Source organism: Mauremys reevesii, linkage group 10 (assembly GCF_016161935.1).
Source record: "Mauremys reevesii isolate NIE-2019 linkage group 10, ASM1616193v1, whole genome shotgun sequence".
NCBI classification, from domain to species: domain Eukaryota; kingdom Metazoa; phylum Chordata; order Testudines; family Geoemydidae; genus Mauremys; species Mauremys reevesii.
This window is the reverse complement of record NC_052632.1, coordinates 25788843-25815193: the sequence shown is the minus strand read 5'-3', so window position 1 is coordinate 25815193 and position 26351 is coordinate 25788843. Positions and strand designations below refer to the sequence as shown.

The window sequence follows — 26351 nt, the reverse complement described above, 5'->3', positions numbered from 1 at the left end:
ATTGACAGCACTATCTATGTTATATTCTCTTTTACTGTCATTTTTCTCCAGTCTTTTCCCTCTTTCCCTCCACTCAAATCTCTTTCCACCCTGCCTCTCCCACCTCCCGCAAACAAGTTGGTAGTTCTATCATTTAAAGTTTTTTTCTTCTAAACTATTTGTAGCAGGGTATAAAGGCACTACCTGGCCATGGCCAACTAGGGTGTTAATCACAATTCAGCTGCCTGTTTCACTTGCACAGCTACTCAGGGGAAGGGCTAGTGGAGTGGCCGCTTGGAAGGCAGAAGGGGAAAAATTCCTTGGGGAAGTTCAGGTTCACACCCAGGGGTCAGAGAATATCTTACTGATTATCTTGACTTATTTTACATTCTTGCTATAAACAAACACTTACCACCTTACAAGAGAGGATCTTGCTGACTGCAATTGTTTTTTCTCATGTTATTACACCAGTATGCACCTGACATTACACATCTCTTCCAGTTTGCGTTCTCTGAGCACTTACTTACCCCTGCCACTGGTCTGTGTTTCCCCATCAATATTTTATCTTTTTTTCTCCCTTCCTTTCTTGTTGTCCTGTCATACCTCCTCCCTACCATATTCCCTTTCTCCCAAATCTCCAGTGTCTCCCTCTTCCCAACCCAGCCTCATAGAGCACTAGAGCCTTCATAGCCAGTAAATCTGTTTAACATGTGTTTACAGCCACACCTTTTCCCTATTCCAATACAGAGGGGAGCCAGGTTAGTAGATCCTCTCCCCACTGTTCATGTATTCAGTGATAAAGGGGTGGAAATGGTAATCACCACCTCCCTCTGCTGCATGGTCAATGGTGAGGCAAGTGATAGATCTCTCAGTTGGTGATATTAAAAGTCAATGTGTGTCTTCAAAATGTTCAGGACCAGATGAGCACTGGCTAGGATCATTGCACTCAGCTGCTGAGTTAACTAAGCAAAGTGGTCAATGCTAGTGGACTTTAAAGCCAAGATCCAACCTAACCACCCCCATTTCTGGTCAAAATCAACTACTGCTAGAAAAATGTAAAGGAAAGAGTTTTAGCTACCACGGCATTGCCACACACTCATCACTGTGATATCAGAGCACTTCCTTGAGCAGACACTATAGAAAAAGCGCTGAATTTTATTTAAAAACTATTCTAACATGCTAGCTCAGGGTTTCTCAAACACGAGTCGCCGCTTGTGCAGGGAAAGCCCCTGGCAGGCCGGGCCGGTTTGTTTACCTGCCCCGTCCACAGGTCTGGCCAATCACGGCTCCCACTGACCGCGGATCGCTGCTCCAGGCCAATGGGAGCTGCTGGAAGTGGCACGGGCCGAGGGACTTACTGGCCGCCACTTCCAGCTGCTCCGCCACCACTTCCAGCAGCTCCCATTGGCCCGGAGCAGCGATCCCCGGCCAGTGGGAGCCACGATTGGCCAGACCTGTGGATGGGGCTGATAAACAAACTGGCCAGCCTGCCAGGGGCTTTCCCTATACAAGCGGCGACCCCTGTTTGAGAAACCCTGTGCTAGCTGCTCACTTAAAATTACAGGCTTATTTTGAGTGATTTCTGAGTCTGTGCTGCAATGTAAGTTAGTAGTGAGAATATATCATTTTGATGCACAGCAAATGCTACATGAATCTATCTATAGTAGCTTCCAGGGATGTGCTTTGACTCAATGTGCAGTAGCACAGACACAATACATTGATACATAACCCATAGCATATCCCAAAGAAAAGCAGATAGTTATTTATTATTATTCAGTTCCTTGCACTATTTTAAATAGATATAGACACCTGAGATGTTGCAAAATTCCTGCTAATTACCAGGTGTCCAGTTTCTCTCTCAACCCAAATAATAGAGAGTTTGGTATGAAGCAGAGCTACCATAAAAAACAGTATGAGGTGCAATAAAGTTCTCCTCAGAGCGTAAGTGCTGCTTTTTGCTTCCTCTTTTATAGGCAGGCATGATGCCTATTAATCTACATGTACAATAAGAAACACGTGCCAAGGAGAGATTTTCCCCCAATCCATATCCAATATGCCATTTTAAAATCAAAAGATATGTTCTAGACTTTCTCATCACTCCACATTCCTCCTAAACAAGAGCTCAAAGTACATTCTAGGCATCCCTTTTAAAAAAAAGAGTAAACCCATCTAATTTAATGATTAAGACACATCTTGGTGTGTTTGGATCAGTGGTTCTCAACCTATTTATCATTGCTGGCTGCATCCAATGCTACCTATAAGGCCCTGAGGATGTCACATGGGCCACAGCTGTGTGCTGACTGAGCCACAGGTTGAGAACCACTAGTTTGGATACACAATAACGGATTCATGTAGGGATGGGTGGGTTAAATAAGAACTTAAACGTTTTGGCAAAACCTAATTGTTAATTACCTGTAATATCTCAAATCAAATCCTTTGGCAGCTACTAAAAGTAGTTAAGATATGTTTCTTATTTCTTCCTGTTCCCAGAGCTATCTGAGTATCTGCTATATCAGTTCTGTCTCCCTTTTGTTTATAATACAAGTTACCAATGATATAGACAGTGATAATGTTCACACAGTTGATTAAGTTACAGATTTCCTGTAAAGAAGAATAGCATCTTTATTATATCTATTCCATCAGCCAAAATTGCACTACTGTGATGAGAGATTATTATTTTTCTTGATATTACTTTGGTGTTCATGAAACTCATGTTACATTCAGCTAGGGTGACCAGACAGCAAGTGTGAAAAATCGGGACAGGGGGTGGGGGGTAATAGGATCCTATATAAGAAAAAGACCCAAAAATCAGGACTGTCCCTATAAAATCAGGACATCTGGTCACCCTACATTCAGCCTACTTTGCAGATGCTACATAATATTTTTAAATGCATTATGGATATGGAAAATGTGCCAATACATATCTTTTCAGGCATTATTTCTTGAAATGCAGCATATATGAAATATAGACTGAAAGAAATATACAAGTTAACGTCTATGATTCTATACCATTTCCAGGAACTTTAGAAAATTCAAAGAGTACCACAATTAGGAAAAACTATCACATTTATCTACCAGTGAAGTAGCTGATTTTATAACATATACTGTAGCCTAGTAGCACCTAGGCAGGGAGGGATAGCTCAGTGGTTTGAGCATTGGCCTGCTAAACCCAGGGTTGTGAGTTCAATCCTTGAGGAGGCCATGTAGGGATCTGGGGCAAAAATTGGTCCTGCTAGTGAAGGCGCAGGGGGCTGGACCCGATGACCTTGCGAGATCCCTTCCAGTTCTAGGAGATTGGTATATCTCTAATTATTATTAATACCTCACTGTTATATACTGCTTGTCATCAGTAGATCTCAAAGTGCATCACAAAGCCTACTTTAGTGGGTGCTCAACCCTGGAAAGTCTATGTCTCATCCAAAGGAGGTGCAAAGAACTCAAAAATAGTCAGAGACACGTCATGAGATCACATTAGTGCAACTCAGAACCACTTCTTATTAAAGGAGCATCAGGTAGAGAAGTCTACGACCCAGTGCCATCCCATGGTATTTTTATAACTCTCTGGCACTGCCTTTGACACAATACTACCCCTCTAGCTCTTATCCTTCCCAAGCAGCCGGCAGAGATGGGAAGGGAACCTGGGAATTATCCATTTGCTCATCAATATTTCTGTTGCCTTGTCACATGGAAAGCATTCTGCTGATGCAACTGTTGTGTTTGCTCTAACAGTGCCAATCAGATCTGTAGACTCCACAAGAGTTACATGTGGTTCAACAGTCAGGTGGAGATTCATAGATCAGAGTAGGGCAGCGTCACAGGGCATGCTACCTCACCCTTTCTCTTTGCAAGCAATCCTCACACACTCTTACTTAAGTTCACAACAGCATATTTTATTTACGTCTCATGCAGTTTCATGTCCCATCACCATAAGGCTTTACCCAATCTTCAATGTACTCCTTGACCAAGGGGTGATGGTCTCACTTTTAAGATCCTGATCTTCTTTGCCTTTCCTTCCAGACTTTGCCTCTCTCTTCCAGTTTTTTTTAAATGTCCCAGCTGATGAGCTGAATCACTTTGTTAGTTGTTTAGTCATGCAGTCCCTAACCAATTATCTCCTCAATTTGGCCCACATGGGGATATTTGCAAGGTGCACAGAGAGATGAATCAGCCTTAAACTAGTCACAGGTTCTTAGGCCTTCTCACTGCATTGTTAGCTTGAGCTGTAACTTGAGTTTTGCACCTAACCTGACTACAGTCCACACAAAAATCTCTAGCTCAATTTAAATGGTGCTTGAAGCTCCTGCTAGTTAGAATGGGAATGCAGTATCTTGAATTACAACAGCTCATCAACTACTAATCCAATCACTCTGGATATGTCTACACAGCAATTTAAACCCAGGCTCAATCTAACCTCCACCTTGTATCCACACAGCAAATGTGCTAACCTAGGGCTCATTCCCAGGGTCCCAGGCAATGTTCCCTCTATTTTTTCCAACCATGTGCAGAATAAATTTTATTATGTGCACCGTGGGGATGTGCGCCACTAGTAGAAACAAAACACTTAGATATAATATATATTTTTTAAAAGTTACCATAGGTATAATTACTCCAGCCAGGATAGGTTAAGCATTTTAGATCTCACTACTCAAAGAATTAAATTTAAGTGTAAGAGAAATAAAAATTATGAAATGCATAGACCAGTCAAAAAACTAAAACAACACACTTTGAAAGAGTAGAATTACACACACACGTGTGTGTGTGTGTGTGTGTGTGTGTGTGCTGGCTGCTGGAGAAGTTTCTGAGACACACTGTGCACTGTCTCTTTAAAGCACTCACTGAAAGTTGTTCTGCTCCAGAGCCCTGTCCCCTCTCTCCCACTCTGCAGAGATTGGGGGACACTGGCAAGGGAGAGAGAGAGAGAAAAAGAGAGAAAGAGAGAGCACACACACACGCGCACACTGGCTGTTGGGGAAGTCTCTGAGACACCATGTGCTGTCTCTTTAAGGCACTCACACCACCCAGAAGGCTTGTTCAGACCTCAGCAGCTCTCTCCTGCTCCGAGTCCTGTCCCCTCTCCCCTGCTCTGTGGTGATGGGATACAGGGTGGGGGGAGGGGGACACCTTGACATCAGCATCCCCCCCCCCACCCCACCCCACACACACAGCACAGCCAGCAGGAGGGTCCCAGGAGCAGCTGCATGAGCAACCTGGCTGCAAAACAGCAGCAGGGAGGGGCACCTGAACACATGCTGCCAGATGTGCTCTGTTATCAAGTGCGCGGCACTCGAATCACTCCTGGGAGGCTGCGTGGCTTAGAGGGTACACAGGCCAAGACCCTTCAGGGCTGGAGGGTCTGAGCCCATATTAAGTTGGGACCTAGGGTCTGAGCCCTATTGGTTTCCTGTGTGCACATGGCTTCAGCTTGACTTGGGTCCTAGAAGTGCTCCTGCGTACCCCAGAGTTCCTGGCAGCAGAGGAGCATGCAGCCATGGAGCATGCCAGAAGTGGCTCCCTGTCACTGGGATATTGGATTAAAAATGCAGTGTAGATGGTCAAGCCAAGGATTCCTTGCCACAGGTCAGCTGACTTAAGTCCCACTAACCCTTGGTGTACATTACTGTGTAGACATAGCCTCTGTGAGAGTATTGTTTTGCAGTGTGATCACACTCAGTAGGCCTGAGTGGAGCAAGTTGAGTGTACTAACTGCAGTAAAGACAAATCCTTAGATGCTACAGTATGGAACAAAGATGGGTATAAAATTCAGTAAGTGCTCAAATAAGGTCTTGTCTACACTATAGAGTTTTAGTCAACAAAAGTTTGTTGGCGATCAAAAAGCGCTATAACAAGACTGTTATTGCATGTTCACACTATGCTCCCTCTGTCATCAGAGCGCATCCACAGTTGGTGCTCTAGCATTGTGGGTAGCTATCCCATTTCTGCCGCTAGGACTTGTGCAAAAGCAGAGTGGATCGCAGCACATCATGGGGGCAGGTTCAACATCCCATGATGCATTATTTTTGTCCCAGCATTCCATGGTCTTCGAACTGCATTTTATGAATTTTTTCATTGACCTCTGTTTACTACGCGCCCGCCATCTCTGTGTGAAAGAATGGATTCTGCACTGCTCCTGATGTGGTCACTGTTATGTACACATTGTGGATCGTCATACATTATATCACGAGCTCCCAATCTGAACAGGAATCAGATTTGCATGACCTGCTGTGTGCCATGGAAAGAAATACCAGATTAACTTTTGGCATTCATGGAGCAGCTGCACACAGTGGACTCCTGAGCTTTTGAGTGCAGGAAACAAACACTGAGTGCTGGGATGATGAGCAGTGGCTACAGAACTTTCGGATGTGGAAAGCCACCTTCCTGGAACTGTGTACGGAGCTCATCCCAGCACTATGGCACAAGGATACCAAAATGAGAGCTACTCTCTTGGTGAAGTGCACGGTGACCACAGTGTGGAAGCTGGCGACTCCAGTCTGCTACCAGTCGGCCGCAAATCAGTTTGGAAGTCGACTGTGGGTCCCACATTAACATGAGTGAACAGGGCCATTAATCACATCCTGCTACGAAGTACTGAGACTCTTGGCAATGTGTGGATGGCGTTGCAGTGGATGGCGTTGCAGCAATGGAATTCCCTAATTCCAGGGAGGGACGATAGATGGAACACATTACAATTTTGGCTCTGAACCATCTAGCAACAGAGTGCATCAATAGAAAGGGGTACTTCTCTATAGTATTGCAGGCTCTTGTGGATCATCATGGGCATCTCACTGACATCAACGCAGGCTGGTTCGGGAAAGTACATGACGCATGTATCTTCAGGAACACTGGCCTGTACAGAAAGCTGCAAGCAGGGACTTTCTTTCCAGACCAGAAGATTTCCGGGGGGGGGGGGGGGGAAGAGAGAAGAGGGGGCGCAATGAAATACCCGCAGTGATCCTGGGAGATCCAGCATACCCCTTACTCCCATGGTTCATGAAGCCTTACAAGGGAAACCTGGACAGCAGTCAGGAGCGCTTCACCAATAGGCTGAGTAGGTGCAAAATGACCATGGAATATATATTTGGCAGATTAAAAGTGCATCTTTATGGCCTTTATGGTGGATTAGATCTAAGTGAGGAAAACATTCCATTAGTCATAGCTGCCTTCTACTAATCTTTGTGAGGAGATGGGTGAAAAGTTTGACTTAGGGTAGGTCCATACTTACCGCGCGGGTCGATGCGGAGAGTTCGACTTCTCGGAGTTCAAACTATCGCGTCTAATCAAGACGCGATAGTTCAAACTCCCCACGCGCTCCGGTCGACTCCTGAACTCCACCACCGCGAACGGCGGTGACGGAGTCGACCTTGGAGCCGCAGAGTTCGACCCCGCGGCGTCTGGATGGGTAAGTCAGTCGAACTAAGGTAGTTCGACTTCAGCTACGCTATTCGCGTAGCTGAAGTCGCGTACCTTAGTTCGACCCCCACCCCGTAGTGTAGACCAGGCCTAGGGGTAGAGCGCAGAGCAGAATACCTGATCGCTGATTTTGAGCGGCCTGATACCAGGGCTATTAGATGGGCACAAGAGATGGCAATTCGAATCAGGAAGGGTTTGAGGCAACAGTCTGATAATGAGAACCAGTAATGTCTATTTCTGTTCAGTAATCTGTTCATTATTTTGAGTTTTCTTATTTTCCCTAACACTTGTAATGTTTCCCAAGTGGGATTTACCATAAGCAAATGATTAAAATGCATGCATATGTTTTACTACCAGCAGTTATCACTACATGTGGAACACAAATAAAGACTGGTTATCTTTCAGAGAGTTTGTTTTTATTAAATACCAATTAACAACCAATACAAAAGGCTTGGTGGGAAGGGAGTTAGCAGTGCAAGGCAGTGGATGCTCTCATAGAGCTGGACTTAAGCACAGCTCATTTTGGAAGCTGTCCAAAGGGGTGGAGTGAACAGGATACTGAGATGTTCCAAAAAGTTGGAAGGAATGTGTGGGAGGAGTTTGGAGAGGGCATGGAAAACAGTTCTGTATTGGCTGCGGGGAGTGGGGAGGGACGTGAGCATGCATTGGTTCTGACTGAAGTGGGATGAGGATCTTCGGCATCTCTGTTTGCTCCTCCATGACTTATCATCTGCTCATGGGCCTTTTGAATGCGCTCCACACTCTCCTTTCTATCCCATCTTTCCATTTCTCTCCCTGTGTTCTCTTTTTTCTGCCTCAGATGATTGGAGAACCCCGCAGAACATGTTCTCCTTGCTCCACCTTGGTCACTTCCTTATCTGATGGAGGTGCTCCACCGGTGTGTAGGTGGTTCCCCTGAAGGCCACATCTGCATAAGTACAAGAAACAATAATACACAGAAGCATGATTGTTAGTGCATGCACAGCACTGAATCATTACGTTAAAATACGTCTCTTTTCACATATGAATTGTTTCTCACTGTCCCCTGGCAAGCAACAGCTTGGTGAATACCCTAAACATGGTGAGTTTGGCCCAGGGGGCAGGGAGTTAGGCATTCAAGATGGGGCAAAGGATCTAAGGGTTTTTTTTAAGGGGATCACTGGAGGCGAGTAGCAACAATATTGTAAATTCTGCCACCATTTTCCACAGGTGGGGATCACTGAAGCAGATATCTCACTCCTGATGGTAAGCAAGGATGCAAGGGTGCATCTACTTCATGCATGAAGCTTCAGACCTGGCTCCTATGCTGCTTGCCTGTGTGCCACTTTGGTCCCTGCACCAGTGACTGTTGATTGGCCCGGGAAAGTTTCCTACAACAGGGGAAGGAACAAAGCAGCTCTGCCAAAGAACCTTTGACCAAGGATTGGCGAATACCTCCAGGAAAGTTCCCTAGCGACCTCTCTGGAGGATTCCTATGAAATCTCGGTGTGCATCAACACACTGTTCCATCACACTGCTTAGCTGCACAGAGGAATGTGAAGCACACTCAAACACACTTGTCTTGCACATTTCTATCCCTTCACCCACTTCTACAGGATACAAGGACACCTATATATCAAATAAGCAAGTGGCATCAGCTCAAAAAGATCACTTACCAGGAGTCTGCTCTCCAGCATCTTGCTCGCCGGAGACGGACTGCTGGGACTGGCTAGACACCTCCTGCATGGAGAAGAGTTCCCGATTTGCAGCACCACTGGACGACCCTGCCGTGGGCTCCACATTATCCTCCAACTCCACCTCTAGGTCCCTGACTTTGTCCACTGTCCACCGCCTCCAGCCCCATCAAAGTATCCACAGGGCTCTTGGCGGTGGAGATGGGGTCCCCGCAAGGATGGCGTCCAGCTCCTTATAGAAGCAGCAGGTCTTCAGCGCAACACTTGAGCAACTGTTTGCCTTCCTCACCTTATGGTACACCTGCCTCAACTCCTTTATCTTCACTCAGAATTGTGCAGTGTCCCGATCGTAGCCTTTATTGCACAAGGCATAAGAAATCTGCCCATAGGTGTTGAAATTCCTTCAGCTGGAGCGGAGCTGGGACTGGACAGCCTCCTCTCCCCATATACTCAGCAGATCCAACTGCTCCAACTGTAGTCCAAGCGGGAGACCATTTGCCCCATGGAGCCACCATGGTCAGCTAGGAGACTGTGATGTGAGCTCTCCATGCTGAGCAAATAGGATGTGGAATTTTAAAGATGGAGGGATGGATGCCTGTTTACGTAGCTGCAGGGCAGCGGAGTTCGAACTGCTGACCCGAGCAGTGAGGATGGGCATTGTGGGACCTCCTGGAGGCCAATTACAGTGACAAAACCAAGCACGGTGTCGATAAAAACTTTGCCGCAAAAAGCTCCATGCTTCTCATCGAGGTGGTTTTATTTTGTGCCAAAACAGGAGAATTTTGTCAATAAAAATGGCATTGTAGTGCGTACATCTCCCCTATTTTGTCAACAAACGCTGCCTTTTGCCAATAAAACTGTAGCGTAGACAAGGTCTTACTTTCATATCCAACAGTAGTATTTTTCACAATATCCAGTATTTAAAGACAATACAACATTGTGATCATACAGCTTTGCTGTCCAGTGACTGTCATGCTGTTCCTTTCGGTTCTTGGCACTGCACAGCTGTATTTGCATACTTTAATTGTTAAATACAAGCCTGCAAACTGAACAGTCACCTAACCCCTGTCTCTATTATCCCCATTTATAAAAGGTTATAGTTCCCTGTCTCACAAAGGCGTTCTGAGGATTAGTTAATGTTTGTAAGACACTTTCAGAATAAAGGTAATTTTATTAATGTTGAGTCAGTCGAATATGGGTGGATCAACTCAGATATTTGATCACATTATCTTGAGATATAAAAGTATCTTATCATTCTTCAAATAAAATTTAAAAAAAGAATAAATAGAGCCCTGTCGGCATTCCCAGTTAATATGCAACCAGATAGGGTTTATACAAGCAATCATTACAGTGACAATAAAATCCATCCGTAATAAATTACAAAATTCTCTTAAAGGTATTAGGTGAAAACCGATTCACAGTCAATAACTTTTTGCAGTTGTTTGTATCCAGTGGCCATTGTAGATAGATAAATGCATATCACCATATAAACAATCTGATGGCATGAGGGGTAAAATGCTCCACATGTTTTTGAATATTTAATTGCAATGCCCACTGCCAACTAGATATATACTCTTGAATATCAACAATTATTATTGACAAGAATTACTTACCTTTGGAAAACTATCGGACTGTTATAACTCAATGCAATAAGGTCATACAGCTGGTAGATAATTCTATATTTAACTAATATAAATCATAAAACAATATGTAGGAAGAATCCAGTGTCTTGGGAATATGTAAACAAACTTACCACTCTGCATTCTTGACTATACCAAGGATTAATACAGTTGCTCCCCCTTAATACATTCGCTGGTATAAAACTGCCAGCCTCAACTTGTGTTAAATTTGCTATTTGAATGTACAGTTGTAGGGGGAGGAGGTGGGAAATATCATTTGCTTCCTTTAAATTCAAGGCCCTACAGTGAAAAAGACTGTCAGAAATAAAAACTGTCTCAGCTCTGATCATTCATGGGCCTCTGACACTTCTTTTCATTATTGTTTCCCACATACTACAGTCAATATATATCCTGCTCCAAAACAAACTAGAACTACTCTTAATGTGGATGGACCCTACATCCATTGCCCTAATTAATTAGCAGAAATTCCTTGGGTATCAGATACAAATGAGGAGAGGATTTAAAGTAGCAAAAAGTATTCCACATGCTACAACTACTCAGTTTAAATATTATGGGTTTGATTCTAATTGACACTAATCCATCTTCGAGTGGGTATAAGTCACATTTATAGCCACTTTAAGACCCCTTTAACAGCACCAGAGTGATGTCAAGGGGCTTAGTGTAAATAAGAATCCAAGCCTGTATCTTTGCACATTTGATATTTGATAAACCCCTTTATAATTTTGACAATTTTGAACAAAATTGAAAGTAGGGAAAACATTTGTCTCTTGCTAGAATCAGGCTAGAGTTACCTTAGTTTAGACATACTATTAAGTAGTTGTGTTTTGAGGTGATCCTAGTGCCACATCACAATTCAAGCATTGTTCTGCTAATTTCTTGTTTCAGTTTGGTTTATTAAAGTGTTCATGTGGTCAAATAATAAAAGCTTTCCTTTTTAATCCTGGCTTAAAACAGGATAAACATATTTATGGCACTAAAAATCTGGCACCAAGTACTTTTTAAAAGGTGTTTAGGTGCCTAAATAACTGTAAAAATCTGGCCCTTACAGATTGGTCTTGCACCAAACTCACGAAGTTTTGCCACTGCTTCTGTAGGAACAGAATTGGACTCTGTCTCTTTCTCACTGCACTGCTCTCATACCATTTTCTTTCCAGAAGAACCTTGATTTCCTTCCTTCTTTTGTATTTTCCCCATCAGTATTAGTCTATCTCCTCTGTGTAATATAGTTAACAACTTCACTTCACTTTCCCCCCCCCCCACCCTTCTTCAAAAAGTCATAGGAAGGCCAGTTCAAACACACATTTTTAAGGCCCCAATCTTGCAAAAACTTAAGTACGTGCATAACTTTACACACAAGTAGTCCCCCTGAAACCAGTGGGGACCATTCATAGGTTTAAGACTTGCAGGATCAAACCCTACGATGCTAAACTCTTCGAGACAAGGACCTGGTCTTTGCATGCACTAGTATGGTGCCTAACACAATGGGGCCCTGGTCTTGATTTGGACCTCTGTTTCAAGATTTTATTATTTAATATTTGTAAGTACCTCAGCTGCCCATCACCTAGAGCATATGTGCTGCAAAGCTGTTCTAACTCTCATACCTCCAGGCACAATTTTGCTGCCACCAACTTCAGAGCTCACTCATACCTCAGTTTTGAGCACAGTATAACTTTTATGTGAAATGTCAATTTTCTTTTCTTAAATTTGCAAAGATGTTGAAATTCCCATCAATGTTAATCGCAATTTCTGTGGAAGGGATGAAACAAACACATTCTGATTGTTACCAAGTGCATGCTGGTAAACGCCAGCCTACACTCAATGCACTTACTTTTTTTGTTCTTTCCGGTTTATTTGCTCCTTGTTCAGAAAATGAGCCTTCATCAGGTGGCACCGTTAGGCGTAATCTACAGACATTCATCTAGAAAGGAAACAAAGGTCTTCTTTCAGTTTTAAGAATGCAAAGGTCATTTTAATAGACTCCTCTATTAAATAAGATGTGCTAGCTTTCGAGTTTTCATCCATACCACAAACAATGGAAAAAGTTACTTTCTAATGGCTGGGTTTTTTAACTGGCAAGAACTAATTCAAGGAGAACATTACATACCTGAAATAATAACATGCTGTTGACTGAAATGGGGTTTTGCTATGTTCACCCAAATGACATTGAGAATTGAAATACACTAACACTGAAAATAGCTTTCTTCAGTTTCTCTGCTTTGATTGCAATTTGGCACATCTTTGATCTTTAAAATGGGAGATTCAGTATCTGAGAACACAAAATGCTTTCTAGAACAGACCCTGTTTTTATGTCGAGGACATACCAATAGCTTGATCCTGGAAACACTCATGAGTTTAGTTCCACTGAATTCAATGAGATTAATCACATCGGTAAATTATGAACATGGCTAAAAGATCATAAACTCTTTCATAAAAAAAGTGTAATCAAGGTCCCTCTTCCTACATGACCTTGGAAAAGACACTTCCTCTTTGGTGAAATGGGGTTAATAATACTGTTTCCCCCTCACACTGTTTCCCTTTGTTGTCTGTTTAGATTGTAAGCTCTTTGAGGCAGGGGCTGTCTTTTACTACAAGTTTGTTCAGTGCCTAGCATGACAGGGCCCCAGTCTTGGCTAGAGCCTTTAGGTGCTACAATAAAAAGCAATAATGATTCCTAAGTAATGATACAAAACACACTCTGTCCAAACTAAAACCCAGACTCTCTCTGACATCTCCTTGTGACTGTCTAGCTGTCAGTTCAAGCTCAACATGGCTAAAAGAGAGTTCTTAAATTTCCCCCCAAAAAATCCTACCCCTCTTTCTTAGACACTATGGACACCACTACAGTCCTACCTGTCACTCAGGCCCATAATGTGGGTATCATCTTGGACTCTGACCTCTATGTCTAATTCTTCACAATTCTTTGTGCATAACAAGTCTAAGATCCGGCCTTTCCTATCCATCCACACAGCTAAAATGTTCCTCCAGGCCCTCATGCCTCAATTACTGCAACATCCTTTTCTCTAGTGTTGACAAATGCAATCCTGTTTCACTCATATCCACTGAAATTGCTGCTGCACAGATCATTTCCCCAGCCTGTTGCTTTGACCATTTCATCCCTCTTTACATCTCTCCATTAACTCCCCCTGCTCTGTCACTTTGAACACAAGCTACTTGTCTTCACTTTCAAGGCCCTTTAGATCCATTTAGATCAGTGATACCCAGACCTCAGTGGTTCAGGAGCCAAATTAGAGATCAACATTACCCAGAAGAGACACCATAGCGTGAATTCATTGTTTCATTTACTATAATGCTTTATATTCGTATTTCAACAGTATGACGGGAAATATTTAGTTTTTACTCTCAGCCAAATGACTGACCATGTATTATTATTTTATCAACTACAGCTGATTAACAACATAGTAAAAACATCCTGATTGGTTAATAATTAAATCACAGTGTTTTAATATCATGTGCTGCAAAGAGCTGCAGGAGACACATTAAAGAGCCACTTGTGGCTCGCAAGTGAGCCTCAGTCTGAGTATCACTGATTTAGATCTTTAAAAAAATATATAAATTTTGCAAATGGATCTAAATACAAAAAGAGCTCAATGCCATTAATCAGCATTCAATATCAAACCTACAAAAAGAAGCCAACGTGCATGTGATGGAGGAAGTTAAATTTGGTAAGGAAACATTTTAATTTCCAGTTTCCAAAGGAATTATAACAATGTGATTTATTTTTAATGATGAATACAACCGTGACTGTGTCCACGTACACTGGCTTTTGACATTGATTAGGTGGTATCTGGAATTCTCTTCTAATGAGAGTTACAGATTCTTCCTTTCGGCCATTACAGAGAATTTTAAGGCACTTCCTGTTTATAAGTTCATAACCGTACCCTATGCTACTAAACTCCTTGACTTTGGAGTTTATTGGCACAAAATATGATTATCAGGAAGCCCATTATACACCTCTTTTCACCCCATCCCTTTAATTTTCACATTCCACTGTTCTTTCACCCATCAATTTAGCAAGGCTCTTCTCCCTAATACATATTTGTTTACAAGCATGAACCAGAAGGGAGAGGCTGGCAGTCTTCCAATATAAGCAAACAAAGACAAACATTTATGATTGTTCTTGTGGAGACAAGCACCTTCCTGACCCGTAGGACAGCAAGAAAAGACAAGGGAATTTAGGGGATTGCAAGGGAAGGTGATGAAAGAAAGGAGGCCAAATCTTGCTCCCACTGATTTCAGTGGGAGCAGAACTGGACCAGACAGCATTGAATGCAATCTCCCTTTCAGTGATTTGACAACCTGTATTTCTTTGATTTTAGGTATTTTTCTTGTTCACTGACAAGAGAAGGAGAAACAGAAGCATACACCATCAGGCAAATGAGCCTGGCATTCAACACAGGAGCCAGTGAGCATAGAGAGATTATAGCAGTTGATTTAAAATATTCACAGTACAGTTATTTGTCAGTAATCATACTGAAATTGTACAAGTCCCCGTATACTGACTAGTGAACAGTGACTGTCTGCCAGAGTACAGGTAATGGGAGTCAAATGCTATTTGGTTACTGCACCCAAACAATAATTATGCAGACCTGCAATCAGAGTGCAGGAAACCGAATAACTGGGAAGAGTAATACATTATGATTAGCAAATGTACAGCATCCCCAGCTCTTTGACTGGTTGGCTGAGACCATTCCACTTTGGTATTTATATTTTTCTCTTTCTCCTCTTTCCTTTTTCTTTAAGTTTAAAAAAAAATTCAGAGTAGCACCCTTTTCATACTACATTCTCTATTATCCCCCCCAAAACATTACTGTATTTATATTACCATAACACCTAGGAGCCCTTCTTTTCTCTGCCTTTCACTTCCCTATCCCCTCAGCCTCATAGAAGTACGCATATGCACACACACTCCAGGAGATCAAATTTTCATCAGTATTTCTGCCATGAGTACTGCAAGCAGCAAAGTGAAACAAACTTTACTGTTTCATATTTCAGCTTGTAATGCTCACAGAATACTAAAGGCCAGAATGTTGTAGAGTTCGTCAGTTGACAAGACTGGGATCCTCCATCAAATTCTACAGACCCTTTAGGAGACATAGATGAAGAAACCACACGTCATCACCCCGCAGAAATGGAATTTGTTTACCAAACAGGACTGTACTCAGACTTTCACAATCACCATACATCCCCAATTAAATCAGAACCCATGCACCAATCCCAACATCTCTGCAAATGCCATAGAAAACAAGCACACATTTTCAAACAGAACCAGTCACTAGCCTTTTGGAGGAACACCAGCCTGAGGGTTTGTCTCAAGGGGTACATGAAAGAAGTTGTTACATGGTGCCTTAAAACAGATTAGGCATATACTCATATAATCTCACTTGGGATCCCAGAATCTCTGATGCCATAAAGCATTGAACCAACTCTCCCATTCAATTTTAATAGAAAATGTAATTGAAAGATTTTTTTCACACAAGCTACATACACATGCAGCCAGATCCTCAGCTGATGTTGCCTCTTGGAGAGGTAGTGCTTTGCATCATTTGTTCGCAAATTTATTGGCCAAAAGAAGGAACAACTGTGATGGGCTCCAGAGGGAATCAACCCCAGCAGTCTTCAGCTGTGGGGATGGTTGCAGAAATTCCCCAGAAAAGGATGGGGGTACCTCAGATAAAGTCTAGGGAGAGACTGACCTAAGTGCTGGGTGAAGGGGGGAGAAATATGACTGAGCTGAAGAAGAAACGGACAGAAACACTGGAGTTATGTGGAAAGACCCTTTCAGTTGCTATAACAAGTACTGTGTTGCTGTAGAACTTGTAGCACAGACATACTCTGTGCAGCCAAGTTAAGGACTGGAAGCACTCACCCATCTACCTCCATGTCATCAACAACAAGTTAGAATGAAATTGACCATATCATGCTATTACTGAACTCCTGGTAGATGTAGGGGTGTAACTTTGGTTTTATAAAGAATCAGAAACAATCTAAAAAATCCATAACTTGTAAACTTTATAATTTGCAGTGACCACAGTTTTAACAAACTACTCAATGCTTAAAGTAATCCCAATTTGACCAATACTATGTGCCCACTGTTTAATCTGTGATAACCACCAACCCATGAGCAATATTCCCAGAGCTACTCTGAATGTCATCTGTGAGACTGATGCACACACAGGGAAGCAAAGACTGGTTCACTCCAGCTCTTAACATTAGTTTGCCAAATGGAATGGAAGTTAACAATTGGAGACATGCTTATCAGCTTCTAAGAAGTAGTAGGTTATCACCAATGATAGTTGTTTGCAATATAGAACTTAAAAAGAAAACACTGAAGGTTAGTTTAAAATTTTAGAGTATATTAAAAAAATATAGGGCCCCACTTCCACAATCCTTATTCACATCGAGCAGCACACTCTCTGAATAAGCAGGGGTCTGCTTTACACAAGTAAGGGTACGTCTACACTATGAAATTAGGTGGAATTTATAGAAGTTATTTTTTCAGAAATCATTTTTATACAGTCGATTGTGTGTGTCCCCACAGAAAATTCTTTAAGTGCATTAAGTCGGTGGACTGCGTCCACAGTACCGAGGCTAGCTTCAACTTCTGGAGCGCTGCACTGTGGGTATCTATCCCACAGTTCCCGCAGTTTCCGCCACCCATTGGAATTCCACTGAGATCCCAATGAATGCCTGCATCACAGAAGCTTTGAAAACCAGTTTCATGACTGGCCAGGCTATGGTGTGAAAGTTCTGTTTGTTTCTCCTTGATGAACCCCCCCCCCCATCCTCTTGGTTCACTCTACTTCCCTGTAAGCTAACCACTCTCCCCTCCCGCTTTGATCACCGCTTGCAGAGGCAATAAAGTCAACGTTGCTTCACATTCATGCATTCTTTATTAATTCATCACACAAATAGGGGGATAACTGCCAAGGTAGCCTGGGAGGGGTGGAAGAGGAGGGAAGGACAAGGCAACACTGCACTTTAAAACATTAAAACTTATTGAATGCCAGCTTTCTGTTGCTTGGGCAATCCTCTGGGGTGGAGTGGGTGGGTGGTCGGAGGCCTCCCCACTGCGTTCTTGGGCGTCTGGGTGAGGAGGCTATGGAACTTGGGAAGGAGGGCGGTTGGTGACACAGGGGCTGTAGCAGCAGTCTGTGCTCCTGCTGCCTTTCCTGCAGCTCAACCATATGCTGGAGCGTACGAGTTTGATCCTCCAGCAGCCTGAGCATTGACTCCTGCCTTCTGTCAGCAAACTGATGCCACTGATCATCTTCAGCCCGTCACTTACTCTCTTCAGCCCGCCACCTCTCCCCGTGTTCATATTGTGCTTTCCTGCACTCTGACATTGTCTGCCTCCACACATTCTGCTGTGCTCTGTCAGTGTGGGAGGACAGCATGAGCTCAGAGAACATTTCATCCGAGTGCTGTTTTTTTGCCTTCTAATCTTTGCTAGCCTCTGCAAAGGAGAAACATATGCAGCTGATGGAGATAAAAAAAAGGAAAGTGGTAGTTAAAAAGACACATTTTTAGAACAATGGGTACACTCTTTCACAGCAAACCTTGCTGTTACATTACATAGCACGTGTGCGTTCGTTACAAGGTCGCATTTTGCCTCTTATTGAGGCCCTGCTGGTTTGGTGTGAGAGAACACTCACGCAGGGCCGGGCAACAGAATTTGGCTTACAGGCAGCCATGGTAAGCCACAGCCTTTTGGCTTCTTTAACCTTCATAACATGTGGGAATGGTTTCAAACAGCAGCGCCCTCATTCTCATACCAAGCAGCCATTGGGTTGGCCATTTAAAATGGGTTGGCAATTTAAAAGGAGGGGCTGCGGTTTCCGGGTTAACGTGCAGCACAAACCCAACTAACCCCCACCTCCACACACAATTCTCTCCCCTCCCGCCACCACTTAGCTAACAGCGGGGAAATTTTCTGTTCAGCCACAGGCAAACAGCCCAGCAGGAACGGGCACCTCTGAATAGCCGCTTAATAAAACCACTCTATTTCAACCAGGTGGCCATGAATGATATCACTCTCCTGAGGATTACACATAAAGAACAGATGTTGTTTGAATGCCAGCAAACACCAGGACCATACACTGCAATGCTTTGTTCTGCAATGATTCCCGACTACATGCTACTGGTCTGGCATGGTAAAGTGTCCCACCATGGAGAACGGAGTAAGGCTGCCCTCCCCAGAAACCTTTTGCAAACGCTTTGGGAGTACATCCAGGAGAGCTTTATGGCGATGTCCCTGGAGGATTTCCGCTCCATCCCCAGACACGTTAACAGACTTTTCCAGTAGTTGTACTGGCCATGAATGCCAGGGCAAATTAATCATTAAACACGCTTGCTTTTAAACCATGTATAATATTTACAAAGATACACTCACCAGAGGTCCCTTCGCCTTCAGGGTCCGGGAGCCCACCTTGGGTGGGTTTGGGGGGTACTGGCTCCAGGTCCACAATGAGAAACAGATCCTGGCTGTTGGGGAAACTGGTTTATCTGCTTTCTTGCTATGAGCTATCTTCCTCATCCCCAAAACCTGCTTCCGTGTTGCGTTCTACTCCACTGACGGAGTCAAAGCACAAGGTTGGGGTAGTGGTGGCTGCACCCCCTAGAATGGCATGCAGCTCATCATAGAAGCGGCATGTTTGGGGCTGTGACCCGGAGCAGCCATTTGCCTCTCTGTTTTTTTGGTAGGCTTGCCTGAGCTCCTTGATTTTCACGAGGCACTGCTGCGAGTCCCTGTTATAACCGCTGTCCTTCATGCCCTTGGAGATTTTTTCAAATGTTTTGGCATTTCGTTTACTGGAATGGAGTTCAGCTAGCACAGATTCGTCTCCCCATACAGCAATCAGATCCCGTACCTCCCGTTCGGTGAGCTCTTTTGCTATTTTGGGACTCCATGGTGACTTGTGCTGATCAGCTCGCCACGTTGGCCAAACAGGATATGAAATTCAAAAGTTCACGGGACTTTTCCTGTCTAACTGGCCAGTGCATCTGAGTTGAGAGCACTGTCCAGAGCGGTCACAATGGAGCACTCTGGGATAGTTCCTGGAGGCCAATACCGTCGAATTGCGTCCACACTACCCCAAATTTCACCCGACAAGGCCGATTTCAGCGCTAATCTCCTCGGAGGTGGAGTAAAGAAATCAATTTAAAGAGCCCTTTAAGTCGAAGAAAAGGACTTCGTTGTATAGACAGGTGCAGGGTTAAATCAAGGTAACGCTGCTAAATTCGACCTAAAATCATAGTGTAGACCAGGCCTAAGAGTAACAGATGCAAATCCTGAACGATTATTTTGACAAATGTTCTGCAGACTTTATTTTTATTTTTTTAAAGCAAAATACTAGAGAAATATGTGGAACCAGAATGCCAGCAATACGGTTTGAATGACCAAAATGATTTATTTTTTTTTAAGCAAAATAATTAATATTTGTCTACTGATAAGCTGTCCTATCCTAAGATCTCCATACTGCTTCCACTGGAATAAGATGCTCAATATTGACCCAACTACTGAAAATGGAAAAATTCCCACTGACTTTAAGAGGGTGTGGGATCGAAAAGCCGGAAAGATTTTTGGTTATGTCAGTAAAGATACAATTGCTTCTAGCACTCAGGTGGTTTGGGGACTGGAATTTTGTCCAGTAATTGCCTGCTGCTTGCCTCCATAGCCTTTTTTTTTTTTTTAAATCTTTACTTAATGGTTGAAGTTTAAGAACCACTCACTCTGCATATGGTCGGAAGTTATTCTAAACTTCTGAAGACAAGGCAAGAAACAAGTCTCTAATTTCAGTCAGTGCAAAAAGATTAATCTGGTGATAAGGGACAACTGACAGACAATTCATGGAAAAAAGTCTAATTATAGCCATCTTACATTCATCTCTAAAATAATATGATTAATGGAACTTTTCCTGTGATCGCAGGTAGATGGGACTATGACATCTTGTCTTGGGTGTAATTTTACTTAATTTGTTATTCTAAGTGTTTTCATTCCCTTGCTTGGGAGCTAACATTTCGCTACAAAAGAGAAAGGCACTACTCTAAAGAGAGTTTTACTTGCAAATTAATTCTGTTGTTCCCATTAGAAAAAGGTACTGTGTTCTTACAAACTACCAGAACTACATACTTTGTCCTGGAATGTGTGTTAGAGTAGATTAAGTTAAAAAAAAAAAAAAACTTGCATTCTAAAATATACTCTCAGTATTAACCTGTTTAGAAGAAAGATATCAAACATGAAACTTATTATGAATAGTGAGGATGGGAATCACTTTATTCTAAAGAATTAGGAAATACAGCCACATTATACTATGTAACTCTCCATTAAAATATCTTATTTCCTTATTATTACTATAATAATAATTGCAGTTTCCAAAGCTTTCTAATTTTCAGTTTTAACAACTTTGCTTCTCACCCACCATGAGTCTAAGTTTGTGTACTCCTTATATTTGTGATGAACAGTGAATTCAGAGAGTTAACTGTCTCCTAGCGTACGAACACAGGTGACTTTGCAACAACAACTTCACCAGTTTCACTGGTTACTGTCAGGGCCGCCCAGAGGGGGGGGCAAGAGGGGCAAGTTGCCCCAGGCCCCGCGTCCCGCAGGGGCCCCCACGAGTGTTTTCCGGGGCCCCTGGAGTGTTTCCTGTCTTCCCGCGGCTCCGGTTGAGCTCCCGCAGGCATGCCTGTGGCAGGTCCACCGGAGCCCGGGACGAGTGGACCTGCCGCAGGCATGACTGCGGAGGGGGCGCTCCTCCCGGGCTCCGGTCGATCTGCCGCAAGGTCCGCCGCCGAAGACCCCGGGCCCCCGGAATTCTCTGGGCGGCCCTGGTTACTGTATGCAACAGGTGTCATGATAACATTCCTCTGGTTTTTTCTTCTCTGATGAACAGGTGGGTGTTGCTGTTAGATGAACAGAGAACTATTATGTATTCCAGAAACATTACAGACTTGAAGAAGAGCTCTGTGTAAGCTCAAAAGCTTGTCTCTCTCATCAACAGCAGTTGGTCCATTAAAAGATACCGGCTTTGCCTACACTAGCACTTTTGTCAGCAAAACGTTTATTGACCATGGATGTGAAAAAACACCCCCCGACCGACATAAGTTTCACCATCAAAAGCCCAGTGAGGACAGTGCTTTGTCAATGGGAGAGCGTTTAGCGCCGATATAGCTACCGCCACTCATTGAGGGTGGTTTAATTATGCCAGCGGGAGAGGTCTCTCCCATTGGCATAGAGCGGCTACATAGGAGACCTTACAGCAGCGCAGCTGCAGCAATATAGCTGTGCCACTGTAAGGTCTGTAGTGTAGACATTCCCATTACCTCACCCACCTTGTCTCTCTAAAAACATTACAGTCACACAATAACACTGGTTTGTAATGATAAGCTCATCCCTGATCCTTGTTGTTTTATTGCCACTACAGCAGGTAAAGAATGTGTGTCCTCGCATGATAACAGCATATGTTGTTATACTACTGAAAATGCTATTTAAAGTAGGGTGGATGTGGGGACATTCTTGTCACTATATCTGCCAGAATTTTAACAACATTTAGAAGAGTTGCCAAGCAGATTCATACATCATCATTACTGATCTTATCTTGATTGTGAAAGATTCCAACATATTTAAATATTGTTCTATTTAAAAGGCTCATGGGTTTAAAGCAACACCCACTAGCTACAGCATCTAAGGCATTCATCCTTAATCTGTTGTCATCTGAATGTGAAAGTCCTTGATTCTTTAAATCCAGCTGGATGTTTACAAACAACCACACACACAGAATGGCACACCTCCCCTCCTGGAAAAACTGGAGCCACAATGTTATGACTAGTAAAAGAAAACCTCATTGTAGAGCCCACAAAATTTGACCCTGTTTTCAGTAGATAATTAGACTGGAACAGAAACAAAGATGAAGCACTGATGGGACACGGGGAGGGGGTGGGGAGAGAAGTCTGCCAAAACACAGAGGGAAAGTTTGTGCTCTAATTAGTGAAGATTTAAAAAACCACACACACCAACATTATTTTGCAGTATCCTGCAATGTTTTCTTTGAACTGTTCTTGGAAATTGTGCATTGTCAACCTTGATCTTGCTGTAAAGTATGTTCGCTCTCTAAAGTAGTAGGGTGATCAGATAGCAGGTGGGAAAAATCAGGACAAAGGGTTGAGGGTAATAGGTGCCCATATAAGAAAAAACCCTGAATATCGGGACTGTCCCTATACAATCAGGACATCTGGTCACCCTACTAAAAGTAGAAACATTAATTTTGAAAAAACGTAAAATAAAAAAGAAACGCACAGGTCCAGATCCTCAAAGGGAGTTATAGTCCTAAATACCTTTGAGGATCTGGGGCACAGTGGGTGTTTCTCTTGAGACCAATACACTTTCTTTTACAGCTCTAGTCTTTGCCATGCGATAAAATATATTTTGGCACATTTGTCCTCTAGTCAAAAGTGAAATCGTTAGTAAACTACATCTTCCTGTACACGTGTATAGCTAGAGGGCAAACGCGGATGGGCAAATATATATTCAGCCCTTTAAAAACAACCCTTATTAAATGATGTGCATTAAACTCACACTTCTTTCCGTCACCTGCTCTCTTCTGTAGTTTTTGTCTAAGCCTGCTGGCTGCACGGAGTAGAAATGGGGAACTAGACTTTTGCCCTACATTGTAAAAACTCCTGTCGCGAACGGGGAAGGAGAAGAGTGGGGGATTTCTGTGGCGCTCTCCAGAGAGCAGGACGCCTGCAGTCTCTCCACTCCCAAGAGCCGGCGCCGATCACCGGACCCCACACCCTAGGGCTCACGGTTGCCACTGGCGGGTCAGGCTTTGGGCAGCCGACTGAGGCGCGATGAGGGTGAAACAGCAGAAAGTTCCCTAAGCAAAGGCGAGTTTAGGGACGTGCACCCACCCACCTACCTCAGCCCGGAATCCCAGCCCAGCCAGGCGGGGGGCAGCCCCGGCCGGAGCCAGCGGCGCGCTGAGCCTTCCCGCAGGACTCTCTGCGGTCCCGCCCGAGGCCGGGCTCGGGCTCAGCAGCACCGCGCGGGAAGCAGCCCGGGGCTCCCAGCGCCCCGCGGCCGGGCTGGGCAGGCTGAGGGGCCGCAGCGGGCTGACAGCGGCCGGAGCCCGCTCCCGAGGGACTCACCCGCTTCTTGCCGGGGCCGCTCTCGCCGGCGGGCGGCCGGGGGACGGTGGCGGTGACGGTGAGCGCGGAGCTGTAGCGCAGCATCTTCCTCGGCCGCCTTCCCCGCACACTGACTCGCGGCCGAGCTGCCCCGCTCCGCAGGTGCGGCTCCAGCCAACGCCCCGGGGAGGGGCCGCCGCGCCAGCCTGACGAGCACGGTGCTCCCCGGACTCGTCAGGCAACCAGCGTTTTATCGCTCGGCCCAGCCGGCACTGCAGCGGGGCGGCTGGCCGGAGTGGGCCCGGTGGGTTAGTGTAGGAGGGTGTGTGTGTGTGTGTGTGTGCGCGCGGGCAGTGGTGTGTACAGCAGGTGTGTGCACAGGTGCCACGGGACATGGGTGTGTGCGCGCTCGGGGCAGCCAGTTGTGGGTGTATGTACAGCTCTACAGTGTGTGCAGTAGGCATTTGTGGGTGTGGGTGTGCACTGGGTATTTGTGGGTGGATTCCAGGAAGTGTGTGCACGGGTATTTGTGGGTGTGTGCGTGCACAGTAGGTGTGTGCACAGGGCATTTGTGGATGTGTGCATGCACAGCAGGTGTGCATACTGGGTATTGTGGGTGTGTGCGTGCACAGCAAGGGTGTGCACTAGGTATTTGTTGGTGCACGCACGCACAGCAGGTGTGCACACTGGGTATTTGTGGGTGTGCATGGGTCAGTAGGTGTGTGCACTGGATATTTGTGGGTGGGTGTGCGCACTGGATATTTGTGGGTGGGTGTGCACCTGTGCACTGCAAGGGTATTACAGGTCTGTCACATCTTAGGCGCATTAACATGCGCAATTTCAGCTTTACATGGTCAGCAAAAACAAGAGAAAAAAAACCAAAAAAAAAGAGAACAACAATTTAAATACTGTTTCTGTAGTGCGGGCGATTCCGCTCGCCATTACACTCAATGTAATTTTGACTATACACGATTTTCGCTTTACACACTGACTGCAGAACGTAACCCTAGCATAAGATGAGACAGACCTGTAGTGCGTGCACCTCCTGTGTATGCACAGCAACTATGCACAGGGTATTTGTCTGCGCACAGGTGTGTGCCTAGCAGCATGTCACATGTATTGTGTCAGGGTGATGAGTATGTCCATCTCTGCATGCATGTGTCTGGCATGTAATGCAATTATGGGTGTGTTCCAGTATGCAACAGTTGTATAGTGTGTATGCTGCATGTATGACAGGTTTGTGTGACTACATTGTTAGTGTGTGCTTAATAACTGATTAGTGCATTATTGTGCCCATTGCACGTGTATATTTAAAGTGTTAGTATGTGCATAAATATTGCATCTACTTGCATGCATCTGGCAGCACAGTAAGTGTGTAGCATGCACATGTTTTGTCTGTTAGTTATTATTTATATTGCAGTAGCATCTAGAAGCCCCACTCATGGACTCATGATATATTAGATTTATATCAAATGTGTGTACAACAATTGTTCATAGTGCATAAGTATTTGTATGCATATAGTATGGAAGCATAGTGCATGTATGCAGAGTGAGTGCTTGTGTGTATGTATGTGGATATTGTGAATGTACAGTATATAAATACATATGCAGTGTGTGGCTGTTTGAATATATACAGTGTGCATATACTTGCATATATTATATTTATTTGTGACAGATAGCCATGCATTCCATCTTTTACACTGAGTAAACAGAATAAAAGACATAAGTTATTTATTTGCAGTGTTATAGGTGTGTTGGTCCCAGGATCTGGGGGCAGGGGGAAGGTGGGTGAGGGTTTTTTTTTTGTTTTGTTTTTTAAGTGAACCAACATCTCTTTGTGAAAGCTGTGGAGCTCCACAGAGCTCTTCTCTTGTTTCTTTCACCAATAGAAGTTGACCCAATGAAAGCTATTACCTCATCTGTTTTTTGTGTCTCATGAATTATTTATACAGTCCCATAAAATGATATAGCATTTTACTGACAAATAAGATATGGCCCATTCCCCCAAAGAGTTTAGATTCTAACAAAAGAGGAGAGGGGAGAGAAAGACAATAATATGGTTTATATACCTACAGTGGGTTGTTGTAATCACAGGTTATGGGTTAGTTTGGTCTTTTAAGCTTAATATCTTTGATTCTTGTTTTTTCCCCAATTCCTTTTACTTACTTCTTTCTTATTCTCCCTCTCTGTGCTCGTGAGAATAGAATTGAAGTAAATTATATAGCCTGGACAAGGACAAGGACAAGGACAAACATATTGGGGGAGGGATAGCTCAGTGGTTTGAGCATTGGCCTGCTAAACCCAGGGTTGTGAGCTCAATCCTTGAGGGGGCCACTTAGGAATCTGGGGCAAAAACTGGTCCTGGTAGAGAAGGCAGGGGGCTGGACTCAATGACCTTTGAAGGTCTCTTCCAGCTCTAGGAGATTGGTATATCTCCAATTATTATTACCTTTAACTGTCAATAGTATGGTGCACAGCAAGAGAGACAAGGGAACTGCAAAACCCA

General features: G+C 44.0%; 1 protein-coding gene across 1 annotated transcript in view; it reads right to left on the bottom strand.

Annotated features, from left to right (window-relative positions):
- Positions 1-24320, bottom strand: part of LOC120373317 (myocardial zonula adherens protein-like) — an 86440-nt gene extending 62120 nt beyond the window's left edge. The window contains exons 1-2 of the mRNA XM_039491591.1: positions 23867-24320; positions 12528-12617 (exon numbers count right to left, since the gene is read on the bottom strand). Of these exons, the coding sequence (XP_039347525.1) occupies positions 12528-12617; positions 23867-23950 (174 nt within the window). The 5' untranslated portion in view covers positions 23951-24320. The remainder of the gene's footprint in view (positions 1-12527; positions 12618-23866) is intronic.
- Positions 24321-26351: the final 2031 nt, after the last annotated feature.